This window comes from Cavia porcellus, unplaced genomic scaffold (assembly GCF_034190915.1).
Source record: "Cavia porcellus strain 051 isolate PalLab524CR breed Dunkin Hartley unplaced genomic scaffold, mCavPor4.1 scaffold_30, whole genome shotgun sequence".
Classification (NCBI taxonomy): domain Eukaryota; kingdom Metazoa; phylum Chordata; class Mammalia; order Rodentia; family Caviidae; genus Cavia; species Cavia porcellus.
In genome coordinates, this window is record NW_026947513.1 from 30,383,489 (window position 1) to 30,408,975 (window position 25,487).

General features: G+C 43.6%; 1 protein-coding gene and 1 long non-coding RNA gene across 3 annotated transcripts; one reads left to right on the forward strand and one right to left on the reverse strand.

Annotated features, from left to right (window-relative positions):
- Positions 1 to 18,380: 18,380 nt before the first annotated feature.
- On the reverse strand, positions 18,381 to 20,761 carry LOC134474073 (uncharacterized). Of its 2 annotated transcripts, none has more exons than XR_010044664.1 (2): positions 20,460 to 20,761; positions 18,381 to 18,691 (listed from the first exon to the last, which is right to left on the reverse strand). It is a non-coding gene; the product is annotated as an uncharacterized LOC134474073 (long non-coding RNA). The 2 variants fall into 2 exon arrangements; XR_010044665.1 differs by lacking the exon at positions 20,460 to 20,761 and adding an exon at positions 20,186 to 20,324.
- On the forward strand, positions 19,846 to 22,106 carry Gsx2 (GS homeobox 2). The gene is made up of 2 exons (XM_023565861.2): positions 19,846 to 20,522; positions 21,173 to 22,106. Exons 1-2 carry the CDS (start codon positions 19,982 to 19,984, stop codon positions 21,511 to 21,513), a joined length of 882 nt encoding a protein of 293 aa, XP_023421629.2. The 5' UTR covers positions 19,846 to 19,981; the 3' UTR covers positions 21,514 to 22,106.
- Positions 22,107 to 25,487: the final 3,381 nt, after the last annotated feature.

A 25,487-nucleotide genomic window follows, 5' to 3' on the forward strand; every position in this document is an offset into this window, starting at 1 on the left:
GAGATAAAGGTCACTAAGTCCTTATAAATGGAATAATTCAAGAGAACAAAAAAGAGATATCAATCATAAAGAGAAAAAGATATCAATCATAAATATATAGGCACCATATACTGGCCCACCCAAGTATATAAACCAAATATTAATGGACATGAAAAATCAAATAAGTGCTAACACAATTCTAAGAGGGGAACTCAATACCTCCACCATCACAAATAGGTCAACCAGACAAAAAAATCAACAAGGAAATGTTAGAACTGAGCTAAACTTTTGAATAAATGGACTTAGTAGATGTTTAAGAGTGTTCTACTCCACAACATCAGAATATACATTCTGTCAGCTGTACATAGGACATTCTCCAAAATAGACCATATACTAATTCGTAGAACATGTTTCAGTAAATACAAAGGAATTGAAATAATTTCATGTATGTTTTTGGATGATAGAGTAATGAAATTGAAAATCATTAGCAAAAGAAATCACAAAAAATTCATAAGCACAGGAAAATTAAATAACACCTTCCTGACAACAGATGAAATCAAACAAGAAATTAGACATGTTCTACAGTTCAACGATAATGCTAATAGAACATACTGGAACTTACGGGATACAATAAAAGCTATCCCAAGAAAGAAATTTAAAGATGGGAATTCTCATATTCATAAAACAGAGTGAGCTTAAATAACCTAATGTTGAACCTCAACCTTTTTAGAAAAGTAGAACAAGTCAACCCAAAGCTCATATGAGGGAGGAAATCATAAAGATCAGAGCAAGAATTGATCAATGAAGACTAAGAAAACAATACAAAGAATCAATGAATCAAAGAATTGGTTCTTTGAAAGATTAAGTAAAACTGAAAAACTCCTAACCAACCTTGTCAAAAATGGAGAGAAAAGACTCAAATTCATGCAATTAGGAATGAAAAAGTAAAGGATAAAATTACAACAGATCCTACAGAAATTTGAAAGATCAGTATCTATTCCAAGAACCTATATTCTAAAATGAAGAAAAACACAGAAGAAATAGATTCCTAGATACATGTAAATGTGTGAACAAGACAACATAAAAAATCTAAATAAAGTATATCGGCCAATGAAATTGAAGATGTAATTGAAAACCTACCAACAACACCTAGTGAACTCCAAGCAGCTAGCAGGAGCCTGAATTCAGTCTCAGGTGCTGAGTGTGTGCAAGCTGAATCTCAGTGTAGAGGGAAGCCTTGGAACATCGCTCCCTGGCAGTAAGACCACACCCTGCACCCAAAATCACTGGAGGACTGGCTGAAAGTCCCTGTGGGCCTAACTGGCCCACACCCAGCAAACTCCAAGCAGCTAGCAGTTGACTACAGTCTGCTATGGGAGCCAAAAGTGGCACAGGTGGTTCCCAGCACACTGGGGAAACTTAGAAACATCACTTGAAACCTGGAAATATAGGAAAATGACAAAACAAAAGCGCAAAATGCAATCTTGAACCTCCAGCCCAACCCAAGCAAGCCTAGGAGACATGGACACAGAAGAAAATATAAGCCATACACCTGAAATTCCTGAAATGATAATAACTGAAATAAAGAAACAACTCCAGGAAACTATAAAAGAACTCATATCAGAAATAGTCTCCCAGGTAAAAGAAGAGATGATAAATGTAATGAAAGAAATGCTGAACACGTTTAAAGAAGACATAGTTAAAAAATTAGAGGAAAAATGCAAAAAGATGGAAACCCTGAATGAACAGTATAAGAAATAAACACAATGCATGAAGCAGATTTAGAGACATATACAGGAAATCAAAAATTCCTTGAAAACTGCCTCAGTGAAAGTGAAGATAGAATTTCAGAACTTGAAGACAATATTGCAGCTAATGAACATGAAAGGAAAAGTCTTTTAAAAATAACAAGGAACCAGGAAATAACAATTCAACAACTTCAAGATGATGCAAAGAAAAACAACATAAGATTGATAGGTATAAATGAAAAAGAAAGTGACAACACAAACAATATCAAGAGACTATTTACAGAAGTAATAGCTGAAAATTTACCAAACATGAGAATGGAAACTGGCATACAGATCAGGGAAGACACAGAACTCCAAATAACCATAACCAAAATAAAAACTACACCCAGACATATAATAATCAACATGCAAAAAATCTGACATAAGATTAGAATATTAAAAGCTGCTACAGAGAAGAGACAGATCACCTATAAAGGAAAATCTATCAGAATCACAGCAGACTTCTCAACACAAACAATGAAGTCAAGAAGAGAATGGAGTGAAGTGTTTCAGATCCTAAATGAAAAGGCCTTCCAACCCAGACTGATGTACCCTGAAAAACTGTCCTTCAAAATGAATGGAGAAATAAGATACTTCCACAATAAAGAATACCTGAGGAACTTCATGACCACCAAACCAACTCTACAAAGAATACTGAAAGACATTCTGATAGACATAGGAAAAAAATCACTAAGCAAGACAAGCAATTAAACATAGTGGAAAGGTAAAGAATCACCAGCACAAAGATAATATGCCAAAAGTAAACCAATATATATTAGTTATAACCATTAATTTAAATGGCCTCAATTCACCAATTAAAAGGAACAGACTGGCCGAAGGATCAAGAACAACATCCAACCATATGCTGTCTACAGGAAACCCATCTAACCCAAAAGGAAATTCATAGACTGAAAGTCAAAGGATGGAAAACAATACTCCATGGAATAGGATCCCACAAAGAAGCAGGGGTAGTTATTCTGTTTGCAGACAACGCGAACTTCAAACCAAGAATGATCCAAAGAGACAAAAAAGGTCACTACATACTGGTTACGAGAAAACTTCACATGGAAGAGATAACAATCTTAAATACCTATGCACCAAATTTGGGAGCACCCAGCTATACAAAACAAGTATTAACAGAAATGAAAAATCAAGTAATTAATACCATAATTATGACAGAAGACCTTAACATCCCATTGAAATAAAGGGACAAATCAACTAGACAGAAAATCAGCAAAGAAATAACAGAACTGAATCACACCTGTGAAAAAATGGATGTAGGAGAGGTATACAGAGTGTTCCACACAACATCGGAATATACATTCTTCTCAGCAGTACATGGTACCTCTAAAATATACTTAAGTAAATGCAAAAGAATTGAAATTATCCCATGCATGTTATTGGATCATAGCACCATGAACCTAGAAATTAATAGCAAAAGCAGCTGAAAAAAACTCACAAACACATGGAAATTGAATAATACACTCCTGAACACTCAGTGGGTCACAGAGGAAATTAAAGAAGAAATTAAACAATATTTACAGGCAGATGAAAATACAAATGCATCTTACTGCAACCTTGGGACACAATGAAAGCAGTCTTCAGAGGAAAATTTATTGTGGTAAACTCCCACATCAGGAAAACAGAACAAACACAAATAAACTACCTGATGCTACACCTGAAATATCTAGAAAAAGAAGAGCAAGTCAAGCCCAAACCCAAAAGAAGGTAAGACATTATAAAGGTTAGAGCAGAAATCAATGCAATAGAGACTAAGAAAACAATCCAAAGAATCAATGAATCAAAGAGTTGGTTCTTTGAAAGAATAAATAACATTGACAAGCCTCTAGCCAACCGTATTAAAAAAAAAGGAAAGAAAAGCTCAAATTCATGCAATAAGGAATGAAAAGGGTGAAATCATTACAGACCCTGTAGAAATACAGATCAATATCTATTTCAAAAACCTCTATTCTCAAAGGCTTGATAACACAAAAGAAATGGACAGATTCCTAGAAACATATGAATTACCAAGAAGATGTAAAACTGCTGAATAATCCAATTTCAATTAACCGAATTGACAATGAAATTAAATCCTTACCAACAAAGAAAAGCCCAGGTCCAGAAAGATTCACTGTGATATTCTACAAGAAATTCAAAGAAGATTTAATGCCGACCCTTCTCAAACACTTCAATGAAACTGAAAGAGGAACAATTCTAACTCATTCCTGTAAGCAAATATTACTCTAATACCAAAACCTGAGAAAGACCCATCCAAAAAAGAGAACTATACGCCAATCTCCCTAATGAACATACATGCAAAAATTCTCAATAAAACAAAATGCAGCAAATTATCAAGAAGACTGTACACCATGACCAAGTGGGATTCATCCCAGGAATACACAGATGGTTCAACATATGCAAATCAGTAAATGTAATCCAGCGTATCAATAGAGCCAAAAATAAGAACTATATGATCATTTTTATAGATGCAGAAAAAGTTTTTGATAAGGTTCAATACTTATTCATGATTAAAAAAAAAAACCTTACAGAAAATTGGAATAGATGAGACAGTCTTTACCTCAATATGATAAAAGCTATTTATGACAAACCAACAGCCAGCATCATATTAAATGGCCAAAAACTGAAGCCTTTACCATAAAATCAGGCACAAGACAAGGATGTCCCTTATCACCACTTCTATTCAATATAGTGCTGGAAATACTAGCTAGAGCAATGAGACAAGAGAGAGAAATAAAAGGACTAAGGATAGGAAAAGAAGAAGTTAAATTATTATTTGCAGATTACATGATACTCTATATAGAATACCCCCAAAACTCTGTTGAAAGATCCCTAGGTATAATAAATAAATTCAGTAAGGTAACTGGATACAAAGTCAACATTCAAAAATCAATAGCATTCCTATACACTAACAACAAAACCACTGAGAGAGAAATAAGAGAAACCACACCCTTCACAATAGCATCCGAAAAATGAAATACTTAGGAATTAACCTAACAAAAGAAGCAAAAGATCTATTCAGAGAAAATTATAATACCCTGAAAAAGAAATCGAAGAGGACTCAGAAAATGGAAGGACATTCCTTGCTATGGAGAGAACAAACACTGTGAAAATGGACATTCTCTCAAAATTGTTTTACAGATTTTATGCAATCCCAATCAAAATGCCACTAGCATACCTCACAGACCTAGAGAAATCACTCCTAAAATTCATCTGGAACCAGAAGAGACCTAGAATAGCAAAGGCAATTCTAAGCAGCAAAGACAAAGCAGGAGGCATCACAATTCCTGACTTGAAATTATACTACAAAGCTACTGTAATAAAACCAGCATGGTACTGGAATAAAAGCAAACCTGAAGATCAATGGAATAGATTAGAACATACAACCACAACTACAAACACACTCAGCCACCTTATCTTTGATCAAGGGGCCAAACACATTTATTGGAAGATAGTCTCTTCAATAAATGGTGCTGGAAAAATTGGCTCTCCATATGCCGAAAACAAACTAGACCCATGCCTATCACCATACTAAACTGAAATCTAAATGGATCAAAGATCAAAATATTAAAACAGAAACACTAAATCTGTTGGAAGACAAAGTAGAAATCTTGAACACATAGGAGTAAGTAGAGAATTCATGAACAAGAATCAAACCACACATGAAATACTTCCCAGAATCAATAACTGGGATTGTGTCCTATTAAAAAGGTTTTACATGTCGAAAGAAATATCCAGCATAGTGAAAAGAAAACCCACAAATTTGGAAAAAATCTTAGTAAACTGTCCCTCAGACAAAGGACTTCTGTCTAGAGGATATAAAGAATATTTAAAAATCAGATCCCCAAAATTCAAAGATCCAATCCAAAAATAGGCATCTGAGATGAATACACAGTTCTCAGATGAAGAAATACAAATGGCAAATATCTACATGAAAAAATGTTCAGCATCACTGGTCATTAGAGAAATGCAAATTAAAACAACACTGAGATTCCATCTCACTCCAGAAAGAATGGCCAGGATCAAGAAAACTACCAACAACAAATGCTTGTGGGGAGGCTGTGGGGAAAAAGGAACTCTCCTGAACTGTTGGTAGGAGTGTAGACTGGTGTTGTAGAGGTCAGTCTGGAGATTCCTCAGAAACCTGGGATTGGAAGCCCCATTTGACCAGCTATTCCACTTCTAGGCATATTCCCAGAAGAACTGAAAACATCATACCACAGTGATATAGGTGCACCCATATTTATAGCAGCACAATTTGTAATAGCCAGATCTTGGAAACAACCTAACTGTTCATCAACTGAGGAGTGGATAAAAAAGATATGGTATTTTTATACAATGGAGTACTACTCAGCTATAAAGAATGATCACATTGAGATATTTATAGTAAATGGATGTAACCAAGATCATACTCATAAGTGAAATCAATCAAACTCACATGTGTAAATACCATGTAGTTTCCATAGTGTAAGAAATGCTAAGATAAATAAGATACTAAAAAACTCAATAAATACAGCGAAAGGCTAAGTGTCTGCTTAAAGAAGAAAAAATAATATCTCAGGGAAATGAGCAAAAAGAAAAAGGAAGGGAAAAGAAAAATACCTAAAATTATATAAACATACAGGATAGCCTAGATGATTGTGCTATAAATTCTGTAAGTTCTTGGAACAAAATAGTTAATATTCATAGGATTAGAACAATTGTGCTTATTATCGTATGATGATCTGAGGAACTCTTGAAGATCATAATGTAAAATAACAACCCTAGTTATGCTCCTACCAGGCCTATTTGAAGGCCTATTTTGTCAGTGTTCTGGGCTCTTTGCTATTGTTATTTGTCTTTTTTGTTTCATGTTTTTCTAGGAATTTATTTTGTTTTGTTTTGTTATTCCCTCTAATACAGAAAGGATAGGGATACATGTAGAGACTTGTGCAGGCCTAGAACTCCTCCTAAACAGTTTATGAGAGTCAATTACATAATGTATGATGAAATGAACAGCTACTGGGCTGGGGATTTAGCTCAGCGGCATAAGCGCCTGCCTTGTAAAGCAGGCAGTCGTGAGTTCGATCCCTGGTACCGATAAAAAGGAAAAAGACAAAAAAAAAAAAAAAAAAGAAAAGAAAAAAAGAAATGAACAGCTACTTTGAAGAAAAAGATACACTAAGGAACCCAGCACTGATTTCATAGGGTCATAATGTGAAATCCAGCAATACTATTATTCTTTGTTCAGATCGATTTTAGTCTGTTTTGTATTGTTTAATTTCAACATACATGAAGGTATGGACAGATATTTTGAAGAGAACGAGAGACATTATGGCAGCCATTGTTGACTTCCCTATTGTCTGGTCTTGAAGACGTAAAATGCCTTCATCATCCTGTTCTAATCATTTTAATACTATTTTGTTTTGTATGAATTCATTATATGTGAAGATATGGACAACTATTTGGAAGAAAATAAGAGACAATATTATAGACATTGAAGATCTCTTGTTTTGCTTTGAAATCTGTGTCTCTCACATTGTTTTCTTCTGATCTGTTTTGTTCTGTTTAATTTTACCCTCTTTAAAATAAAAATTTTAGCCGAGGGTTTAGCTCAGCGGTGTAAGCACCTGCCTGGCAAGCGTGAGGTTGTGAGTTTGATCCCCGGTACTGCAAAAGTAAATAAATAAATAAAATAAAATAAAAATTTTTTAAATGAAAAAAAAGAAAACCTACCAACAAAGAAAAGCCCACAGCCTGATAGATTCACAACTTAATTCTATAAGAAATTCAGAGAAAACCAAATGCTCATGCTTCTCAAACTCATTAATGAAATTGAAAGGAAAGCAACACTCCTAAACTCATTCCTTGAAGCAAGTATTACCCTGATACCAAAACCAGAGAAAAATTCAACCAAAAAACAGAACTATAGGCCAAACTCCCTAATGAACATATGTGAAAATATCTCAGTAAGATATTGGCAACCAGAATGTTACAAATCATCAAGAAGATTATACACCATGACCAAGACGGAATTATCCCAAGGATGCAAGGATGCAAGGATGGTTCAACATACACAAATCAATAAATGTAATCACTGAATTTACACAACCAAGGACAGAAACCATATGATCATCTTAATAGATGCTGAAAAAGCATTGGAGAAAGTTCAACATTCATTCATGATTAAAAAAAAAAGACACTGCAGAAAATTGAAACAGATGGTCTTTACATCAATATGATAAAAGTCATGTGTCACATACCAACAGCTGACAACATACTAAATGGACAAAGACTAAATACTTTCACTCTAAAATCAGGAACAATATAAGGATGTCCACTGTCTCCATTCCTATTCAATGTAGTTCGGGAAACATTAGCCAGAGCAATTAGACAAGAGGAAGAAATAAAAGGAAATAAGGATAGGAAAGGAAGAATTTAAGTTATCCTTATTTGCAGATGACATAATACTCTGCATAGAAGACACCAAAAACTATAAAAACTTCTAAATTGAGTAACCCAATTTAGTTAGTGTAGTTGGATACAAAGTCAAAACTCAAAAATCAATAGCATTCCTGTGCACAAATAACAAACTCACTGAAAGAGAAATTAGGGAAACGACCACTTTCACAATAGTATCCAAAAACCTGATTGATACCCAGGAATCAATCTAATGAAAGTAAAAGAACTAGGGGGCTGGGTATTTTGCTCAGTGGCATAAGCACCTGCCTTGCAAGCCTGTGGTCGTGAGTTCGATCCCCGGTATCCATAAAAATACAAAAAAAAAAAAAAAAAAAAGTAAAAGAAATTTTCATTTGAAAACTATGACACTCTGAAAAAGAATATCAAACAGGATATCAGAAAATGGAAAGGCATCCCTTGTACTTGAATAGAAAGAATCAATATAGTGAAAATGGCCATACTTCTAAATTTTTATACAGAATTAGTGCACTCTGCATCAAAATATCAGTAGATATCTCACAGAATTAGAGAACTAGAGGACACATAAGAAAGCAGACCTGAGGACCAATGGAATGGATTGTAAGATATAGAAACAGCTCCAACATACTTGGCCACCTTATGTTTGACACAGGAGTCCAACACTTTCAGTGGAAAAAAGATAACTTATTTAATAAATGGTGCTAGAAAAACTGGCTTCCCTCATGCTGAAGACCAATATCTAGACCCATATCTTTCACCATGCACTAAACTAAAATCAAAATGAATCAAATCTAAATATTAAATCAGAAACATGAAATCTTCTGAAAGATAAAATAAGTAGAGCCAGTTTGAGAAGTTCCAGCATTTGGTTTTCTCTGAATTTCTTATAGAATTAAAGTAGTGAATCTATCAGGCTATGGGCCTTTCTTTATTGGTAGGTTTTCTTTTTCTTTTTTTTTTCATTTAAAAAAATTTTTATTTTAAAGACGGTAAAATGTTGACACCATTGAGGCAGGCAAAGGTTTTGTGAACAAAATCCTAATTATAAAGGAACTATCTCAAAAAATCAAGAACCTTGATCTCCTCTTACTAAAAAGCTTTTGCACAGCTAAGGAAACCAACAGAGTGAGGAGACAGCTCACAGTGTAGGAAAAAGTTTTTTACCAGTTATTCCTCAAACAAAGGACTAATATTTAGAATATATTTTTTAAAAACTCAAAAAAAATCACCCCCCTGAAATTCAAAGATCCAACCCAAATGTGGGCATCTGAAATTAACAGTTTTTCAGATGAAGAAGTGGAAACGGCAAATAAATACAAGAAAAAAATGTTCAACGTTACTAGTCATTTGAGAAATGCAAGTTAAAATAACACTGAGATTTCACTTTACCTCAGAAAAATGGCTACTATCAAGAAATCAATCAATAAATCACTGGCCAGGCTGTGGGGAAAAAGGACCCTTCTCCACTGTTGGTGGGAGTGTAGACTGTGGAACTCAGTATGGAGATTCCTCAAAAATCTAATACTAGCAGTTCCATTTGACCCAGGTGTTCCCCTTGTTGGTGTCTTCCAGAGAGAAGTAAAAGCTTCAGGCCACAGTGATTCTTACATACCTATGTTTATAATGACACAGTCTGTAATAGCTAAATTTTGAAAACAGCTCAAATGCCCATCAACTGATGGATGTATAAAGAAGATATGGTGTGGTTTTTTTAAACAACAGAGCACTACTCTGCCATGACAAACAATAAGCTAGAGGCCATACTCTTCTTTTTTAATTTTAAAGGGAATAAAACAGAACAATAAAATGAAACAAAACAATAATAACCCTATATTGGATTTCAAAAGTAAGACAGTAGGAAATCTACCATATTGTTATCCTCTACATAGTTGCTCAAACTAACAGCATTAGACTTGCAAAGTCAATCAAATGATACAAGCTTTAGGTTTTTTTTTTTTTTAAACCTCTGTTGCTATCATCTCAGTTTGTGTTCCTCTAAATCAGCTCATTGTGTGGGAGCAGGTGTGGCTTCCATCCTACCCACCCCCACCACGCGTGGCCTCCACTGGCTCATGGGTGTGTGTGTCTGTGTGTGGCTTTCCCTGGCCCACTGGGCCCCTGCTGGCTCATGGGGTCTGGGGGAGTGTGGGGGTGGCTCTTCCTAGAGACCACACTCTTAAGTGGAATAAATCAGACACATACATTTAAATACTGCATTGTTTCTCTGGTGTGAGAAATTAAAAGTATAAATAGGGACCAAAATATATAACAGACATTGGGAAATGGGAACAAAATGTTCAGATGAGAAGGGGAACAAGGAATAGGGGAGGGGAAAGGGAAAGAAATGGCCAAAAAAAAAGGGAGAGGGAGAGAGAGATTAGAAAAAAAAATGGTAACACCAGGGAAATTGTCCAGTTTTTGATTGGGTGTTTAAATTTGAGGCTTTTTTTTTTCTTTTTGAGTTCTTTATATATTGGTCCTTTAAGGAATAGCTAGCAAAATTTTTCCCCATTCTGTAACTTGTCTTTTCACTCTCATGATCGTTTCTTTTGCTATGGTGAAGTCTTAAAATTTGATACGATCTCAGTGTAAGCATCGGATGCAGCCTGACCCTCGTAGAAGCAGGATATAAATCATACACAGACTAACTTAAATCTACAGGTAATGTCCTGAATACTGTAGTCCATAAATGCAGCATGTCTTCTCCACAACTTTGCATCAGACAGGAAGATCCCAACACCATCACCACAGTGTATACAAGTGCTATGTGCCAGGTACTGTGCCAAAGATGGTCATGACCTAACTCAACACTTGCAACCAACCTGTGAAAAGTGTTATGCTTCCATGATCAAAGAGCGCAGGCACATCCAGGACCCCCTAAATCCAAGCCCAAGGTCAAATGTTCTGTGAAAAGCTTGAGGTTAGGATGGAGCTAGAATAGATTAGCACTCATTTCAAAACAATCTCTTGTTACCATCACTGTCTTAGAATTTCCCCATGACAGCAGAGGCCAAAGTTTGTGTTTGTATCACTGGTATCCTGCAAAGTGATTTCAAACAGAAGAGCTCAAAGACCCAGTGAGATCTCTATGATGATGTAAGCTACTGTGCTTGGGTTTCTCCACCACTTAAAGCACAGCCTGGCATACTGTAAACACAACATAAATTCTCACCAAGAGTGAGCAAAACTGGGCAAACGAAAAAGGGAGCCCCAGGTGATAAGCCCAGATCTTCCAGGTTGGCAGTCTATAGACTCTGACCAGGGGGATTAGAGACACTTCTGAGTCAGGAAGTCCCAGCATCAGCCAGCCAGGTTGCATCACCGCCCACCCACAGCCCACTTCCAGGAAGGCACAGCTACCAGACCGTGTGAGGGGAGAGGGTGGCCACGCAGGACACGCACATGTCCTCACATGCACAAGACATTCAGGTACACTTTGATTCCCCTGACACTGCCTTCCTACCCCCTGGCCTCACATCCCCACACCCAGCCTCTTAACCTCCCATCCGGATTTCCATCCACTCAATCCCCACACGCTCGCTCCCCGCGGGACACTCATCATTCAGATGCGCTCCTCACCTCTTGAGGACACTCTCAGGCACACCTAGCCACACCTTCACTCTCACGGCCGAGCTGACTCCTAACTCACGTAAATTCACGCACTCACACGCTCAATCCCCTCCCCACGCCCACGCATGCACACAAACCGCTCACGCAGCGCCTTCGCGCTCGCGCGTGCTCACTTGTCTCGAGGAGGCCAGCGTGCCCAGCCTTCACCTCGCGCTGCGCTGTGTGGGTGCCCTTCGGGAGGGCTGGGGCTGTTTGCAGAGCTTGACTCAGGGGGATCGGGTTCAGGTTCGCTTGGTTTCCCCGAGAGAAGCAAGTTAGCCGAGAAGAGACCGAGTCCCCCAGAGGAAGGGAATGCGTTAGGCTCCTCGATCAGTGGGAGCTAGCGCTGGGGAGGAGCGGGCTCCCCGAGCCTCCACAGCCCCGGAGCCCGCGTCCTCCCCGGTGGCCGCTCAGGCCTCTCCCTGTTCGGCCTCGCTGTGTCGCTCCAGCCTGCGGGAGTAGGGACTGACCTGGGCCACGCAGCGCAGGTTCCTGTCCAAAGAGTCCCTTTTGGCCGCACACAGGGATAGTTGCAAAAGGGATTCAGAAACCTTGGTTCGATTCCTGTCTCCTGCCCTTGAAATGTGGCCTTGGAAGAGTTGCATAGTGTCTCAGAGCTTTGGTTTCCCTGTAAAAGCAGGTATCGTGCAACCAATATGAATTACCCTTGCAGGCTACATCAGGTTGGGCAGGCCATCCTGGCACACACTAGTAAGTAAACAAAACAGCTTACGCCGCCCAGCAGTTCGCAGTGAACTAGCAGAGATACCCAGACAGCAACCAGATAAACCCACGTAGGGACTTTTGAAATAAAAGAGGAAGATAACTGCTTTCATCTGCTCTGGATGTTTTTCAGAGCTTTATTATATTGTGGGTCCAGAAGAGTAAAACAATCACGTTCCGTATGCACTTCTTAATCGCTTTGTATACCTTCTGTTTCATATGAACCACATTAGTCTGGTCCTTGAAACTTTGCATAGGCAGGAAAGCCCCAGTAATCAAGGAGTGAAAAAAACCAAATGAGTAAATTATTAAAGTACCTACTTCCAAAGCAACATCTTGAGTCAGCGTCTCAATCTGTTATACAGTAGGTGCTCATACACGATAGGTGCTATTAGGAGAGGGTATTATCTACTGCTTAAGACTTCAGGCCCCTACAGCAGGTCTGCCATGGCTAGCTGTGAACTTTGGTAGCTCTTTGACCCTTCAGTAAGACTGCTCTGTTCCACAAAAGCTATGATAATGGCGCTTTACATAGGACTGTTGGGCAGATTCATTGAGGTCATGCAGGCAAGGTCATGGGTCGGGGCCTGAGACACAACAAGAGCTGTGATACAGTGGCTGTGAGGACTGTTACACGCTGGCGTTGCCCGTTTCCTCCTGAGAAGCAGGTGGGTATGAATCAAAGTTGGCAGCAGGGTTCTTGAAGCCACTGGAATGGTTTGAAATTTAAGACAGGCTCCAACGGAGATGACCAGGACAAGTGGGGGGCTGGATGGGGAGTGGGAGCGGCTGAAGTGCCCCTTGCAGGTGAGGTTGGTGGGGCTGCAGAACACAAGTACATCCAGAAGCCAAAGGCAAAAGAATTCATGCGCTGGGTGCCTTCAGGGTGCAGGCACTGGCTATGCAGGAGCCACTGAGCTGCAAAAAGTCAGCCTGTAAGAGTGCCCAGGGACCCAGAAATAATGGAATAACAACTCCAGCTCCCAGGTGTCCCATTGCCAAGCCCAGAGGCTGTGATACCTCCACTGCAAAAAATGAAGAGCCCGTGCAACTGCAGGTCTCTAACAACAGCAACAACAATAATATTAAAGACATCAGAAGCTCTTACCAGGCAACAGGCACCAGACCCTGTGGTAGTCTTTATTCACAGTGGACTTTTTTCCTATTTCACAGACACAGAAACTGAAATTCTCCTTCCATTCTCCTTGGCCTCCTTTCAGTTCTTGCAGTTAACCAAGAGAAACTCCTCTGGGTTCTTGTGCATGCCCTTCAGTGGCCCAAAACACAGTCCCCATCCCTCTTTCCAACACCAACACTTGCTCATCCTGTAGATCTCTCTTTAAATGTCCCTGGTGGCTTCTGTTTTATCAACTCCCAGAGCCCCTTGGGCTTTTCTTTCATGTTCCCACGACCTTTTGTAAAAACTCACCAGCTCCAAACTGATTTGTTGATTCTTTTAACATCCTGGAAACTCCCGGGGGCTGGTCTTATGCTAGGGAATTCCCTGGCACAGACCCTGGTGTGCAGTAGGCGCTTAATACACCCTTCCAACTATCAAATGTCTGGCTGAGCCTCCAGAGGTTAAATTAATCCTTTCAGGTTCCGGGACAAGGGGCAGTGGTAGGGAAGATTTATCAGTTATCAGTCCTTAATTATTCGGTCCTCACATCATTAAATCAAAATCTCTAGAGTATTGATTGGCATACAGTATTTATAAAGCCTTCTAGGTAATTTTTGTAGATGACCAAGGTTGGAAACCAGAAAAGCTGGATGCTAAAATTGCTTAAGGCTTACTTGCGTTTTGGTAAAACTAAAAACAAAACCGGTCTTAATCTCTGATTAAGCAGCTATTCCTGCCCAATGCGTGCATCATATTTAGGCCAAGGGAAGTAGGGAATTCTAAGCTGTGAATAACTCCAACCTTTTCTTCCCTTCTTCTTCCCCCTCATGCAAAAAACACCATCCCTGAAAAGAGGAATAAAAAAATGGTGAGTACCAGAGGAACTAGAGAGAGGAGGAGGGAGATAGGGCATTTGCTTCAATTATCTGGATAATTGTTCCCACCTCAGGCCATTGTTGCTGAAATGAAACAATATTCTATTGGATACTGTCTTGGCCTTTTCAGACTGGCTCCCCGTGGCGCTGAGCGCACACAGAGCACAGAGTAGGTACCCAATAAATTTTATTGTGATGACAGAGGAGTGTTTCGAGGGTGGGAGAGGTTTGGCTGGTTAGGCTGGAGGATCTGGGGGTGGGCAAATAATTGAGGTGAAGTGGGGAACAGAGAGACTCTATGGTGAGCATTCTGTGCCATCGAAATTCTACTCGGAGGGCCAAGAGACTGGGAGACTGGGCTTTCCTTGAAATTCTGAGCCAAACCCCTCACTCCTTTCTTAGAAGAACCCCCCCCCCTCCCAGGGCTGAATTGAACTCTTGAAACTATGGTGAACACAAAGGCGAATTCAGGTTTCTCAAAGGACCATCCGCTCTGAATAAACACTAGGCAGAAGCAAGATCATTTTGGGTGGTGCATAAGCACGGGCTGCAGCGTTATCCCTGGAAGGCTATGATGGAATCTGCATCAAAAGCAGCAGCAGTCCTGGGGCGGCTGACCAGCAGCGGCCGGCGGGTGCTTGAGTGCCCCATTGCTCAGTTGGTGCAGGAATGTTGGGGCTAACTGCCCTCTTTTCAAGAGGACTTGGTTTCTCTATGAGCGTGTGCTTGCTAATTGCAGCCTGAGCTTTAATGAGATTCTTTTTACTCTTCCAAGCTGGCTTGCAGGTTACAGCGTTATCTGGGGACCCACGTTTTCCAATCTGGCTACACGTCCCCTGAACAATCGCCTCTCCAGAGCCTGAAAGGAAAGCGAGCGCCCCGATTCTGTTGAATGCACGTCTCAGTTCATCCAGGGCTGGCGGGCTTTTGATGGTCACAATGCAAGTTACGCCCAGAGAGTGTGTCTTTGGTCAGATCACAACGCTTGGCTTCACGTTTGCAAGTGAAACGGCCAGAAGCAGGGCTGAAACTCCCACGCCAGACACCGGGGACATTTCCCTCCGCCCTGTCCGGAGCAGAGCTCGGGAATGGGCCAGGGAGGGAGGAAGGGCAGGGCTGGTTGAGAGGAGGGGGTAGAGGAAAAAGCAGCCCTGATTCTCAGCAGCCGTAGGAGGGGGGCATTTTCTCTGGCATTTCTCATTTTAATTCTTTTTCCATTTTGCTTTGTTGGCAGCTTTACCCAAACAAAAAAATAAAATAAAATGAGAGCATTTTCTCTTCTTCACCTAGGTAGGTGTTTTCCTGTGAGTCCCTGAAAATGTGACTCCTTCATAAAATCAAAATTTATGATTATTCAAATGTTGGGGACTGTGAAAAGAGAGGAAGAAAGAGAGAAAATTAATATTGCAGCTGTTCTTCTGATTAATGAGAGATAATTGCTCATGAAAAGTCACCCCTGTGGCATTTTGTTGTCTCCTGGATCTTTGTTCTTTTCCACTATTATTGAGGACTTTCTTGAAGACTAAGCGGTTCTTTTCAATTTTGGGGTATTCAGAAAGGGTTGCCTGGTTACAGAGAATGGGGAAATCTCGGGCTATATCGGGTAAGATGTGCCACAGACAGCAATATCACAATGCCACTCGGAGAAAAGGATGGATACAAGTTAACGATGCGCTTTCAATAAAACATTCATAGACTTGTTCACGCTTTGATAATGACCTCATTAAAGGGAGCTGGGGGCAAGTAAGTTCTGTCTCCTGTTTGTGTTCCCCTAACAAAACCCAGCTTTGAGATCATTCATCGCTTTGGAAACTAATATGAAATCAATGTAAGAGGACCAAATAAATCTGAGACAGCCCCGCCAACTCCTAAGCTGTCCCGCCCTGCACACAGCCTCCATTTGGAGAGAGAGAACCAAGTGGGGAAACGCTGAAACCCAGAGGGGAAAAAAGACGGGATGGAAAGGAGTGAGCATTTTGGGGATTGAAGGGAGGGGCAAAGATAGTCTAAAAGATAGCCACGCACATCGGCCCTCAGAACTGCGGGGCCTGTGGAATAAGCAACGCTGTCGCCATCCTTTACTTTCCTTGGACTCAGCCCGAGAAAGGAAATGGGAAGAAATGGAAATCAGAACTGCAGGTGGACTTCAGGTCAGATTCCACCCCAGAGGAGGGGAAAAGTATGGGAAGCCCTTTGGAAACCTGGAATCAAGACAGGAACTGCTGTCTCAGCTGCAAACTGAAGAATCCAGAGGCCAGAAGGCAGGGGTAGTTACACTTTTTAGAACTGTTTTTTTTTTTTTTCCTAAGTTGAAGCAGGACGGGGGTGGTCTGGCTTGGAGGAGGTAGGGGAGAGTTTGTTACCTTTACATTTGTGACACTGCCTTGCACTCAAAGAAGACAAAGCGATCCTCTACCATCCTGAAGAGAGGGAGGAAATCAAAGGATTTACCCCTCCCTTTAGAAAGAACTAATTTTCTCCTTGAATTATGAAAGTAATGGCTTAGGTAACAGCCTGTACTCTGTACCCAACTGCTTAATACCAAATAAATCCTTCCACGTGGCTCCCTGAGTCGTGGCAATTAGAGCTCATTATAGGCTCATAAGAGCTCTCATTTTGGGGATTACTTAATGGACGATGAAATTTTATCGGACAGAATCACTGAGAAATAAAATTGTGCAGCCGCGCAAGCAATGTGGGCACACGCCGATAGTCTACCAGGTCTCTCTTAGGAGAAGGCTGAGGACAGGCTCTGAGCAGCTTGGCACGATGCTCCCTAGTCAGGCTGGGCCAGCCCAATGGCAGTCCTGTCAAGCCAGGGAATAGTAGGCTGGGGGCGGGGGTAAGGGGGTGGGGGGGTGTTGCAGGGTAGGTAGGGTTGGCTTCTGATAATTGGTCTATATTCAAGGAGGCAAGAGAATGATAGGGAGGCACGGTGATCTGAAAAGAACTACAGAAAAGAGGATAGACTATGCAGGGACCCAATCCCAAAATACTTGCTCTTGGTGGGCCCAAGCAATTAACCAGGAACCCTATGAGCAAGTTTCTCAGACAAAAATAGTCCTATGTGCAGCCTCAGTCTGGTTGTATAAGCAGCTGCAACCCTTGCACACTCCCCACGCCACAAATGAAAAAACAAACAAAACCCAAACTCTGGGCCCTTCACCTTTCTCAAAATACCTTGGCACTGGAACTGAATATTTCCATAGACATAAATTGAAGGAGATGCACAAGTCCACTACATAATTAAGATTCTTTCTAAGAAAAACAATCTGCACACAAGCGAGATTTGTAGCATATTAGCAGATGAACATACTCCAAAACCTCTTGGAGTATTGTGACACAAGTGTCACCCCCTCCCCAACAGACTGGATAATCTGCCTAACCCAGAGGAAAAAAGGCAGCAAGTGATTACTCTCAAAAAAAAAAAAAAAAAAAAATCAAAGAGGTGAGAATCTATCCATTATTTAGACAATTTAGGCTTTTTAAAAAACACCTTGCTGTAAAGTCTCTCTCAATTATTGAACTCCGAATCTTTTTCCCAGGGCTGGAGTAGCGTGGAGGACTGCCTGGATGGTGCTATCCAAACAAGGCCTGGCTATACTGGGCTGTGCAGGCTGGGGTGAGGCTGAGACTCTAAAGGCTGCATCAGCCAACCTTGTGGTACAAAAGTAGTTACAGCTGAGCCGCCCCACGTTAAGCCCCAGACTCCCTAATTGTTGTCACAAGATGTTGGATTAGCACATTTCTGGAATAGCTGTCTGTTTACACTCTGGAGACCCACCATCCACTAACCGCTTTCTAATTGAATTCTAATCACATTCAAATAGCTCAATAACCAGCCTCAGCTGCAATTCATAAAACTTTAATTGCCATCCATAAATCCTGGGCTCCCCAGAGCGGGGCGTCCCTACAACCCAATTACACTTCTCCAGCAGACAAGAGAGATAGTCACAGAGATAGAAAGGGGAAGAAAGACAGAAGACGGAGAGACAGAACTGTGCCTGCAGCCGGTGCTGCTCTTCTGTTTTGGGGCATTCTGTTCCCTCAAGTGATCCAAGTCCTGTCTTCAAATTTTTAGCACTTTCATGAATGCAGGCCTGAAGTTAGTCATTCTGGGGGAAAGATCCGACTTGTAGCTGTTGCTCAGTCTTGCTTTTCTGTAGGGGTAGAAAAAAAAGAGACAGCTGTCACCTCGGTGCCCAGTCTTTCCCTGGGATCCAGAGCCCCAGCCACGCCATCCACACTCTCTGTCTCTAGCTGGAAGCATGAACCTGTTCCCACAAATGTGTGCACCAAGGCAGATTTCCTTTACCACTTCTTCCTTCCAGAAGCAGGATTCTGTGAGTGGCTGCCTGCATCCCTTCCTCCTTTTTAGGGTTTGGGGATACAGAAGGAAAGTGCTCCCCGGTTAGCCTCATCAGCTGCCCAAGATGACTGCAAATGAAAGGAACAGATCCCCCAACCCGTGGTAGGTGTTTGGTCCTAGGATCCTGTTTCCAAATCTTGGAAAAAAGGCTGAGACCTCGATCTCTTTCTCTCCCTCCCTCCTAATTATTAGGTAGGGAGCTGCCTATTAGAATAGAAGAGTCCTAGGTCTGCCTATTCCCAGGAGGGCCTTAAGTACAAAGGCACTTTAGCTCTTTTCGAGTTTATAATGAAACTTTTGGTGGCTTCGAGGGCCAAAGGCTCACCGTTCATTGCCCAGGCCCATTGTGAACGAACCGCTCACATGAACTGGCTAACTCCAAAAGCTGGGAGACAGGAACAGATAGCTGTAAACGTAGCTCTAGCCACTCTCAGGACTAGACCGCTGCTACCAGTCTACCTCCCGCAAACCCTGTGCCAGAGCTCAGGTCTCATAATTCACTGCGCCGCAGACACCCTGGCACCGGGGCCCAGAGCATTGAGCATCCCACCTGGTGAGCCCTGCGGCTGGGAGCGGAGACCAGTCGGGCCTGCTCTGGGCTAGGGTGCTGTAGGATACAGGCGCTGAGCTGTGATTTCTCGGGAAAGCATGGAGAAAGAGGAGGAGGAGGCCGCCCTCCCCGGGAAATTAACAAAACCTACACTTTGCAAAGTCTCCCCCCTGCAGACCCTCCCTTCCCCCCGCGTTCCTCCCCGCCGCGCGCCCGCCCCTCCTCGCTGCTCCGCGGAGACGCGGGCAGCCTATCCCGAGGGTGGGGAGCCGCGGAGCCGCGGGAGCCGAGCGGTGTTCCGCAGCATCACGTGCCGGAGTGGGGGCTATAAAATCCCGGAGCCGGGGCGCCGGGCGGGGGACGTGAGGACCAGCCCTCTCTCGGGACCCCTTTGTTCGCGGCCCAGACGCCGACACCTCCGCCTCCCCAAGGGCTTGCCCGCCCGCGTCGGCGCCTCCGGGGCAGAGCTCGGGACACCGCAGGGGAGGGGTGCCCAGGCCGGCGGGCCTGCAGCCATCGGTCCCTCCCGACATGTCGCGCTCCTTCTATGTCGACTCGCTCATCATCAAGGACTCCTCACGGCCCGCGCCCCCGCTGCCCGAACCGCACCCGGGCCCGGATTTCTTCATCCCGCTGGGCATGCCATCCCCGTTGGTGATGTCGGTGTCCGGGCCCGGCTGCCCGTCCCGCAAAAGCGGCGCTTTCTGCGTGTGCCCGCTCTGCGTCACTTCGCACCTGCACTCCTCTCGCGCGCCCGCGGGCGCTGGTGGCGGAGGCTCAGGGGCTGGGGATGCAGGGGTCGGGGGCAGCGGGGCGACGGGGGGCACCGGGACCTTGCCTCTGCTCAAGAGCCAGTTCTCTTCGGGCCCCGGCGACGCGCAGTTTTGCCCGCGGGTGAGCCACGCGCACCATCATCATCATCAGCCCCAGCAGCCCGCTTCGGCTGCGGCGGCGGCGGCAGCAGCGGCTGCAGCGGCCGCAGCCTTGGGGCACCCGCAGCACCACGCACCTGTTTGCGCAGCCACCACCTACAACGTGGCAGATCCGCGGAGGTTCCACTGCCTCACCATGGGTAGGGCGGGGTCTCCAGGCACCTGCGCGCTTCGCCTTTTGCGCACTCAGGAACAAACTTTGTGCCCCCAGTGGAGGAAGTGGGAGCTCGGGGGAGGGGCGGGGAGGAAGGAGTAATTATGGAATCCTCCCCCAGCAATTTCACGAAGGTGGAAAGTAGCTCGCCAAGCTGTCCACACAGCCTGCTGCGCTTCGTTCTGCAGTTGCGCGTCTGCCGCGCACTATCAGTGCCTTGGGGACACGAACAGGACTGCGTAGTAAATGTAGGTTAACTGGCTCAGGTTTAGGGTGCGTGTGTTCGAACCTGAGTGTGACATCCCGCGTTGAGGCTGATTAAAAGTCCCAGTGCTTTGGGCTGGGGTGCACGCCTCTCGGGAGTGGATGAGACGGGTGCAAGCTCACAGTCCTCTTTAATCTTCTAACTTCGCGTCCTGCTCCTCAAAGGCCAGAACTTGCGTAGCGCTGATTTTTCCCTTCCTCGATAAGCATAGACTTGCCATGGGACGGGAAAGAGCGAAGGGGTTAGATTGGCTGGGTCCTTGAGATGCGTCCTTCTGAGGGCATGGCAGTGCGGGGAGAGCCCCTGCCTGCGCTCATCTCTCCTCTCTCACCCTCCTGTCTTCTTTCCTCTTCTCTCCCTGACGCCCGCAGGAGGTTCGGACACCAGCCAGGTGTCCAACGGCAAGAGAATGAGAACAGCGTTCACCAGCACGCAGCTCCTGGAGCTGGAGCGGGAATTCTCCTCCAACATGTACCTGTCTCGTCTCCGCAGGATCGAAATTGCTACCTACCTGAACCTATCGGAGAAGCAGGTGAAAATCTGGTTTCAGAACCGCCGGGTGAAGCACAAAAAGGAGGGGAAGGGTACCCAGAGAAACAGTCACGCGGGCTGCAAATGCGTCGGTAGCCAAGCGCACTATGCACGCTCGGAGGATGAAGACTCCTTGTCACCAGCATCCCCTAACGATGACAAGGAGATTTCCCCCTTATGAGGGGCCCACCCCCCTCAAACCTTTGATTCTGGCAGTCCCCACCCCAACCCCACAATGCCAAATTGGGGCATTTAGGGACCAAAAGTCTCTCCAGTCGCCTTCATCCCCTTTCTCACAAGTGCAGAAGGAGCTGGCCGGGGGTCCTGGGGAATTCAGGGCGGGGCCTCACTCACCACATCCTCTTCCTGAGCTTTTTATTTAGAGCCCCATTCGGAGTTATAGATAGTTTTTTAAAAAAAATGTAAATAATCTAGACTCCAACTGTCTTACGTAACAGAGAAATAACAGGGTTGTTTTAAGTTTAACACTCTATGGGGTTTTTGAAAGCGCATGTCATGTCTCCACCCATCTTTCTGAACTTGGTGAGCGCACGGGGGCTTCCTTCAGTTTTTACATAGTTATTTTGAAGTGAAACCACTGAAGTTGTGAACAACTTAGAAAATTAAATCCTGAGGGTCTTGCATTCTGAAAATTCGCCCGGGGAAAAATTTAAATCCAAGTCGCTGGAAGTCCCTTCGTATGTGAATAGTTTTATATAAAATTTATATTTATATTTATTTAAACAAATAAAATACAGGATTTTAAATTTGTGATGTTTGTTCTCCTCCTGTTGTCCCTTCTTGCACGGCTAGAGAAAGACACTGACAGGAAGAAAGAGCCTGTGGCCTGAGAGGAAAGTGCGCTGCAGCTTGGGGGTGTGGGTTTCTTGCTGAGGGGGCCTGTGGCTTTCAAGGTTTTCTGTGCAACAGAAGCATCTGTCAGGAAGACACTGTCAGTCCTGATGCCCTTACTAGGGGCACCCAGCACTCAGAACAGGTGGCTTCCTCATCCCAGAAGGACAACTTCTTTCCATTTAGAGCAACAGTAACAGTAATGACAGGTGAATATTTCCTTTGGCAAGAAAAGGTGAAAAAATCCCCTCCCTAGTATTCATTTTCTTCTTTCTCATTTCTCTGAGTGCTAAAACCTAAGTTATGCGAAGAAACTGGTATTGTTGCAGTGGGCGTTGGCATAGCAACAACCCACCCAAGGAGTCCCAAGTGAGGATGAGGAAACATACAGATGATACCACAGGTGACTAAAAAGCTTAATATTCTGGGTTTCCCCTTGAAACTGACGGACAAGGGAATATTTTGCCTAAAGAGCTACAATTTCATATTTCTGGAACAGCCCAGAGATGCTTTGAACTCTTTCTTGGGTTTGTTTGTTGGCCCACTTCTGTCCCTCCCTTCCCAGGGCTGGGTGAGGAGTACTTAACTCTTCCTCCAACACCCCTTCTCCCCCAGCAGTGTGGCCTGTGTCTAAGGGCAAGATGTGATACAGTTAGAAACTAGGAGATCTGAGTCCCCCTAGCACCCACAGGTGGGTAAGATTTCTGATTACTTTCCATAAAAATGCTACCCAACTAGTTCAAGCCATGGGTATTGTTCACATTATGGCAACAGGGGTGACATTTATGACCTTGTGCTTTACCAGGCAAGTGCTTGAGCCACTGAGCTAAGTCCGTGGCCCCCACAACAATTCTTTTGGTTTGATTTACTTTATATCCTAACTGAAACATTACCAGGAGACTCTGAGCTTCTAAAACTGGAAACTTAAAGAGGAGAAAAGAAGGAGAACATGGCCTTGAGTTTCTATCTCCTCCCTCCAAGGAGGGGGAGGGAGAGAAAGGATCCTGTTTCCAGACTCTCTGTTGGGCACAGGAGGTGTCTTGGGCACTGTCTTCTGGGGCAGGAGTTCTGCTAAACCCAGGGCTGCCTGCACTTGGGCAGTGAGCTGGGCTTGTCTAACACAGTGCGCCTAGGTTCTTGGCTCCTTCCTGCCTGCCAGAGTCTGGGGAAGCTTTCACCTCTAGATCTCTGTCCTCTAGCCTCTCACACAAGGCCCCTCGTGCAGCTTGCTTCGAAAAAGAGACATGGATGTGCCACCTTTGCTAAAGATCTTGATTCCTTTTTTCCGCAAGAAACAGGCCTTTCTTCAAGAAAGAACAGAGGTTGGGAGGAAGGGAATTTGCAGGCGCAAAAAACAGGCACTTAAGAATAATTCCTTCACGGGGAAAATCCAAAAGGACAAAAAGCCCCTGCTGCTGCTGCTCTCCACAATCCAGCCTACGGCAAAGCTTGATCTGGGCTGTGGGCAGACCTCTCCGCCCCCTTCCCTTGCATAGCCGCACAGACCCCTGACCGCCCTGTGCTCCTGTTGGCCCTTCTCAAGTTCAGGACTGGTCTGCACCCAGGCCTGGAGCTCAGACTGAGGAGCAGCGCACTTGTTATGCTAGGCTGTCCTCCAGGCCCTGCTCTGCCACCTGACAAAGAGACCTGTGCACCAGCCCTCGAAGGCTGCTTTTGGCCTGCTAACATGGTCTGGTCCCTGAAGAGACAATAGACAATATAGTGCTCTCCACTGGCAAAATGATTCAAGCAAAGATAGCTATCTCTGACTGGAATGTCCTCCAAATAAAGAAAACTTCTCTGAGGTTCCCAGAGAGATCCTCCTTCTCCTTGGGGTGGCTTTTTTAAAAATCACTTTTGGAGGGGAGCATGTGTTTTCTTACATTATCAGGATAGATTTTTACATCCTTCCTGACCCCTCCCTAAAAGAAAATCACAAATCTGGAGTTTGATTGCAAAGATCCATTATAGTTTCACACTGGTGAATACTTAAACCAATAAGATACAAACCAATAAACATACAAATTCAGTAACACAAATAATCTGCTAAGTCACTTTAGGTAAACAATCCAAGTGGCATTTTTCCATAGGTCAACAAGAAGAAGATTTCAGATATAAAGGGTCACCACCATGGCTAATTGGAAACCCTGGGTTCTGCTTGAAAAGAGAAACAGAACACTTTTCACCCAGTACAAGACCTTGTAGAGTCTTAAAATATGTAAAGGGGAGAGAAAAACATCAAAAGTGAGAACTAGAACCCAAGAACTTACGCTGCCAAGGGAAAAGGGGTGAACCACAGGAACAATTAGTGTGCCTGGCTAAGTCCCCATCTGAGAACAAGTCTATTTAAAGTAAGAACTTTAAATAGAGAAAGCACTGGGGGTTGGGTAGAAGGCTGAAAGTATGACCTCTCACCTCTCACCTCTAGGCCCTGGCACAGCCCAGACATTCAGAGTGGAGAGGAAGATCAGAGACCTTTCCCCTCTACCCTCCCACTCAGTGACCAACACGTGCCCGAGTCCAAGGGACAGTGGCCCCGGGCAAGACTTCTTAATCTTAACAAAGGGCAAAGGCAGAAGGAACCCAGTAGCCTGTTTGGGGGTAGTCAGTGAGCTAGAGGATGGATACTTCGCCTCCGTAGATTTTTCCTCTCCAGGATTCTTCTTGCAGGCTGAGCATCTCCCTCCCATTTTAATGTTTGTGAAGTTTTCAGTTTTTGATACTCTCTGTCTTTCTCTTCCCCTAACTCCAGGCCAGTTCTGTCCAATTATATCTGACTAGGATCATGCACTCTATTTGAGCCACTATGACTGGTTAGACGATGCCAGAAAGGTGTTGTTTTACTAAAAATGGCCATGGCAAGTGGGGGGGGGCATTGGGACTGTGTGTACATGTGAACTGTGTAGATGTGTGTCATGCACGTGTACATATGAGTTTGGGGACTGGAGAAGAGTAGGGAACAAACAAACTGGTGGTGGTCTTATAGGTGGAAAGAGTAATTTTCAGTAGGTTTTTCCTTTTTGCTGCCAACTTCTACCTTTCTTGCAGGTTTCATTCACCTTTTGTGGCATTTCTTGAGAGGGCTCTTTGAGGCAGATGGAAAGGCACCAGTAGCCAGGACAAGGAGAAACCCTATGAGCATCAGGGGAGAGGGAGGAGAGCTTGGAGTTGGAGAGAGCTCAGCCCAGCCTAGGACAGAGAAGGAGTGACACACTCTTCCAAGGGAACTATTTGCTAGAAGAAACTAGGTTTAAAGGAGCAATCACTCCCTGAAAAGGAGCTCCTCCCATCTTCTCCAAACAC